The following is a 5,869-nucleotide window of genomic DNA, read 5'->3' as shown; positions in this document are numbered from 1 at the left end:
TTATAGGTATGTTAAATGTCTACCAACAAGCCAAATAAATAGAAGTGAATTAAGGAATTATTTTTGTCACTTTCTTTAACATTTAAACGTGGAAGCTGTACGCAGAGATATTGACCTTTCATATTTTGTCTTTTGTATGTGAAAGCGCCAATTTTAAAGTACTGGAATAAGCAACGCGCAATGTTTCGTTCTGCAGTGTGCAAAACAGAGTTCTGGTTAATTTTACACGCGTTTAAAAATATATTTGGTTTCTTCATTAATCACTCAAAATATGGTTAAGAAAAATAATGTCAGTGTTACGTTCAAATAGCCTACATGAATGAAAATAAGCAATTAGATCTTTTGGCGTAAAGCAGTTTATATATGCAATAGCCAATGTCCATCAATATAGTTTAATCTTTACATATATACATTAACTTAATTCATGATCCAAAATATATCTTATTTGAAAAGTTGTGCTTTCAATACTACTTATATTGATATTCCTGGCTTTCACACTGCTAGCTTGGCTAAAGGTCAACTCGGTGTCTTTGAATTTTGAACTTTTCATAATTTATATACAAATTATGAAAAGTTCAAAATATATATGTAAATACTTATTTACAGTATTTTTGTAGTAACAGGTGAACTTTTTTGTGTGTATGTGAACGTTTTTGTTTTAAATGTTTGGTCAGATATTATTTTGACTATAAGCAACAATTTCAATAGTTACAACATTTTTACAGTTTACCAGCTTGCTAACTGAACACAGAAGAAATACTAAACGCTCACTATGTGTTGTTGGAACAATAGCCTACTAATGTCAACAAGAAATCATCGCACATTCCCATAGCGCATTCTTAAGTCAAGCCAATATTATTTGGTTTGGTAGCCTATAGCCTCTTGCTATGTCGGAAGACTGCAAAACTTTATTAAATGTTATTGGAAATCGATAATATGTTGCAATCTTTATTTATTTTAGAGGTCAGGCAGTTTTAGAAAATATTTGTATTATTATTATTTGTACAGAATCAGACAAGACCAAGCAAATAAAATAAATACATTAAAAACACACAACCAAAACAGTTGGAGCTGTGTATATATATATATATAGCCCCAACTGTTTACATGCATAGAATGGATACATATGTTATATTAGCTATATTAGCTACATATATATATATATAGCTATATTACCTTTAGCTAATTTGGAAGAGTCCCTCTCTGGTGACACAAAATGATGCTCAAGACGCATAAATTAGGTCATACAATGGAGGGGGGCCTTCATTGTGCCTCTTTGACAGTGCACGGTGGCGCTTATGTCTCGTCAAAGTGCTCTCAAACTTGGGCTAAAGTATGGAATTCCCTATTGACGCAGAGCAACAGACCATCGAAAAAAAGTCGAGTTGAGCCGCTGAAGGGAACGAAAACAGTGTCTCAAAGAAGGGGACGCTCATTTAAATGATGCAACTACCATAGAACAAAAATGGGAATTATGGAAAGGGGGGACATTTTATTCGGCACAATGCTTACCTTAATATGAAACTAACAACATTTTCCCTCAATTATCTTGCTGAGATGTCAATGACTATTGTTTGCTCGCACAGGACGTCGCTCCGCCCCTCGTGTTTGTCGTAAACCTGGCGCCTGGCTACAATAAACCCGAGATAAGAGTGGCCAGGGCTCGCCTCCTTCTCGAAGGCGATCAATCGGATCTCAGGCATACTACAAGCACTCTCTTACGTCGACGTGCACGAGAACAGCGCTGACACAACAACACGGCTGAGCTGCTCCACAAAAACATCTACCTGCTTTCTGAACCATGTCGCTGAGCCCAAAGCACACGACACCTTTCTCAGTGACAGATATTTTGAGCCCAATTGAAGAGACGTACAAGAAGTTTAGTGGCATGGAGAGCACGGGAAACCTCGCGTCTCCACTGGGAGCATATCGGCAACCTCAGGTGTCCCAGACGGGCATGCAGCAGCACTCCATGGGCCACAACGCCACAGTTGCGACCACCTACCACATGCCCCACTCCGTCTCCCAGTTCTCGCACAGCGCTATGGGGGGCTACTGCAATGGCAGCATTGCCAACATGGGGGATTTACCCTCTTACCAAGAAACCATGAGAAACAGTGCAGCAGCAACAGGGTGGTACGGCGCCAACCCCGACCCGAGATATTCAACAAGTAAGTTGTATTTTTTTTGTTTTATTTAGCTAAAAGATATGTTACGATGATCAGAAAGATTTTTTTTACTTTTCATCGATGCGTACTTCGATTAATGCACCGAATGGCTGAGTTTTACGCACGAAAAAATATCACTTGGCTGTACAAACAGATATTTTTTGCTTTTGCACTTTTGATAGACATTACACAGACTTTGTAATTACTGTATTTTTATTCATCTTTTCAACGAATAAAGCTAGTATATATTTGAATATACTGTATGCGCAAATGCTATATTTTCGTTTTCAATATGCAATATGCAATATGCATTTTAACGACAGGTGGCTAAATTCGAACTTATCCTGGTACTGCTAATGATTGAATGGCCGTACATGTTTATGTATATTTTTAAGTTTCTAGATTCATGGGACCTTCCACAGGTATGAATATGACAGGAATGGGAACGCTGACCGGCATGGCGGACGCATCCAAAGCCATGACGCCACTGCACGCCGCGCCAAGAAGGAAACGACGGGTGCTCTTCTCTCAAGCACAAGTCTACGAGCTCGAACGGAGATTTAAGCAACAGAAATACCTCTCAGCGCCAGAGAGAGAACACCTGGCTAGCATGATTCACCTCACCCCTACGCAGGTCAAGATCTGGTTTCAGAATCATCGCTATAAGATGAAACGGCAGGCCAAGGACAAAGCTGCGCAACAATTGCAACAAGAGGGCAGCCTGTGTCAACAGCAGCAGTCACCGAGGCGAGTAGCTGTCCCCGTCTTGGTTAAGGACGGGAAGCCGTGCCAAAACGGCTCAAACACTCCGACGCCAAACCAGCAGCAATTGCAACAACAGCAGCACCAGCCACAACAGAACGGTTCTGGGGTGGTGCTCACTGCTGCCAGTAACTCTATAAACCAACACCAGAACCCGCAGGTCAGTGCGCTGGTGCAGGCCCAAGACCTGGAAGAAATGTCTCCTAGTCCACCGTCACTTCACTCTTCACTGAACAACATGGGACAGATAGACGCTTCAGTAGATTACACTAACAACATGGTCACATCAAACCTGCTTTATGGCAGAACGTGGTAGGATCGGCCGCGATTTTACATCTTTTTATACAAAAAAACCTACACTAACTCTGAACTAAACACGAGGCCAAACGCAGACGAGACTTGACGTGTCTATCGATGTGAGAGTGTGGGACGAATGTACGGACTACACGAGGCTTCGAGGCGAGCCTTGAACGCCACTCTTTCATTTCGAGGGCATGATTTTTCTACATTAAAAACTTCTGCCAACGAAGGACGAGATGTCATTTTTAGCCTTATTCTGTGCGTTTTGGACTTCCCATTATTGTTGTAGTAGAAGGTTATCTGTTGTTGAACAAGGTCGCTGCTCCTCATCAATGATAAAGACAGCACACGGGATGCTAGGATATAAGGTACGAACCAAGGATCCACGCAAGACCCACCAGTGGCCAGATCTTGCAATGATCCCTCCGCAATGAATACCTGAACTTTTTATGATATGACTATTGTAAGCTAATGTATCCTTTTAGAATAATGAGAAGTAGGGACTGTATATTTGGCTAACAATTGAGTTTCTGTTTACTTGTAATATAAATGTAATTTTTGTTGTTTATTTTATTTCTTTTTGTAAGTTAAGACAAACACATACGCGATGGCTGCTGTATATGTTTCAAATCAATTGAACGTTAACAATAAATCAGTTGAAGTGCAAGCCATTCTCCGGGAATTAATTTGGAGTGCGTTTTGATTAGGCCTGCGTTACGACCGAGCACAAATGGAAGGGAAAGCAACGTCGATGAACGGAAAGTTAACATGCATGGTCAAATGCTGAATATTAAGAGCTTGCAAAGCAGCACGCAGCTAGTAGAGGAGGATAGTTTATCATGTAAGTTACGAGGCTTTACTTTAAATATATTATGTCAACTGCAGACTGACTACACACTCCGGGACTTACAAATCAAATACAAATCAAAACACTTTTCACTAAATAAAACAATTTGTTCCAAAAATGTGAAAAATCCAACCTAAGGTTTATTCGTGCGCAATTTTATGTTGTTTTTATTTTAGCAGCGTTGTTCGTTTTTAAATAACAGTGGTTCTACATCTCAGAATGAGCAAGTCTGTATTTGATTGGTTGATTGGAATGATTAACTACATAAACATGCTTATTAGAAATGTCAAATTTTACAATGTTATCATTTCTACACCGAAAAAAGTTAAGTTGTTAAAAAAATCCATAAATATCAAATTAGAATTTCTTATTTTGAAGACTAGCAGATAGATAGATAGATAGATAGATTTGATTTGATTTGATTTGATAAAAGTATATATGTATATTTTGTTTTTATTTTTAATGGTATTATTTACAGCTCAAAATATTCGAATATGTCTGACCTACGATGATTTTTGTTGTTGTTTTTCTCAGCTTATATTTAATTTTTCAATTTTAAAATAACTAAAAAGTTATGACAGACAACATTGTATGTAGAGAAAGGTTAAAACATCTTACTAAAGTATAACTGAAGTGTATTTTGTGTGTGCATATCACTTGTTTTCATTGTTAGTGCATCATGGTAAGATAAATTAATTTGCCATTTGCGATACACGAGTCCGTGGAAAATACAGATATGGTGTTGTGTATAATACGTCGCATGCTTAGCCACAAAAGTTTTCATATATCTAAATTAAGTACAAAGGGACAATAACAGTTCACAACAAGTACATATTAATAACATGGTGTGTTTTTAAACAAGATGAATCTTGCGGTCAGTGGCGGTAGGGTAGCATACCTACACTCAAGAAGAGCGTCCTTATCCTAAAGACCTGTTGACTCACATTTGAATGATCTATTTGAAGCCAGAAGCTACATAAACAACTATGCTTCATAGGCTTCTATAATTTCTCATTTATGATTTGTGAGGAATTATGATGAACTGAATATATAAAGTTATACAGAAAAAAAAATCATTAGTGAGTTTGCCCTAAACCTTTACACCTTTACATTTGGGCTACATGTGTAAATTACGTGTTTTTAATCGTTGCCCATAATGGTTGTAGAAGAGTGTATGAAGAACCTGATTTCAACATTTAACTAACACATATCCTGGCAATCTGTTTCAGACCAATCGCCAGGCTTATTTTGTGCCACCACAGACCAGAGTGATCAAAAGTGTCCACAAATGCTACTTGGTTTAGCTGCAGAGAATCCCATCCAAAAGTGGTGGTGAACCCTAATCACTTCTAAGGAGTATTATGAAGAGACTGGTCAATAGTAGCGATAGCTTCTGTCTACCAAGCAGACTCTGGTTTTTGAGGGTGATTAGCAGCCATTTGGCAATTATTACAGGCCATAAGCATCTGTCATTCTCCTGAAGTAAAACAAATGAGTACACTCACGGTTACACAAGATTATGAGGTCATTATGAAATGGCTACTGTTTGATAATGGCTGTTTTGTTCGACATATTTGAAAAGCATGCCTTAACCTGTTGCCACCTGATTACGATATTGCTGTAAGTGGCCTTTGGAATACTGAATGTGTCTGCAAATTGCATCCAAATAATATTGCGCTGGACAGTGGTTGGAAGTAAATGATGGATTATGACCTTGCCCTGTTTCATTATTCACAGTCTTTAGTGCTAATCTATAAGGACTCTGCTACTGTTCTACATGACAGCTGCTGCA

The 5,869-nt window shown here is 38.5% G+C and overlaps 1 protein-coding gene across 2 annotated transcripts; it reads left to right on the top strand.

The window, feature by feature from the left end:
- The first annotated feature begins 1,690 nt into the window (after positions 1 to 1,690).
- On the top strand, positions 1,691 to 4,459 carry nkx2.4a (NK2 homeobox 4a). 2 transcript variants are annotated; one of them, XM_076979088.1, is made up of 2 exons: positions 1,691 to 2,171; positions 2,591 to 4,459. In XM_076979088.1, the coding sequence occupies exons 1-2, from the start codon at positions 1,802 to 1,804 to the stop codon at positions 3,244 to 3,246; spliced, it is 1,026 nt and encodes a 341-aa protein (XP_076835203.1). In that variant the 5' UTR covers positions 1,691 to 1,801; the 3' UTR covers positions 3,247 to 4,459. The 2 variants fall into 2 exon arrangements, with proteins under 2 accessions (XP_076835203.1, XP_076835202.1); XM_076979087.1 differs by having other exon boundaries at positions 2,564 to 4,459.
- The last annotated feature ends 1,410 nt before the right edge of the window (positions 4,460 to 5,869 follow it).

The sequence above is a fragment of the Brachyhypopomus gauderio genome, chromosome 17 (genome assembly GCF_052324685.1).
Source record: "Brachyhypopomus gauderio isolate BG-103 chromosome 17, BGAUD_0.2, whole genome shotgun sequence".
NCBI classification, from domain to species: domain Eukaryota; kingdom Metazoa; phylum Chordata; class Actinopteri; order Gymnotiformes; family Hypopomidae; genus Brachyhypopomus; species Brachyhypopomus gauderio.
This window is presented reverse-complemented; position numbering and strand designations above follow the sequence as displayed.

Bases quoted from the DNA above. Each gene is read 5' to 3' on its own strand.
- nkx2.4a (XM_076979087.1), top strand. From the start codon at position 1,802: ATGTCGCTGAGCCCAAAGCACACGACACCTTTCTCAGTGACAGATATT. The intron at 2,172-2,563 runs GTAAGTTGTATT...TATATTTTTAAG, and splicing joins CGACCCGAGATATTCAACAA to TTTCTAGATTCATGGGACCT.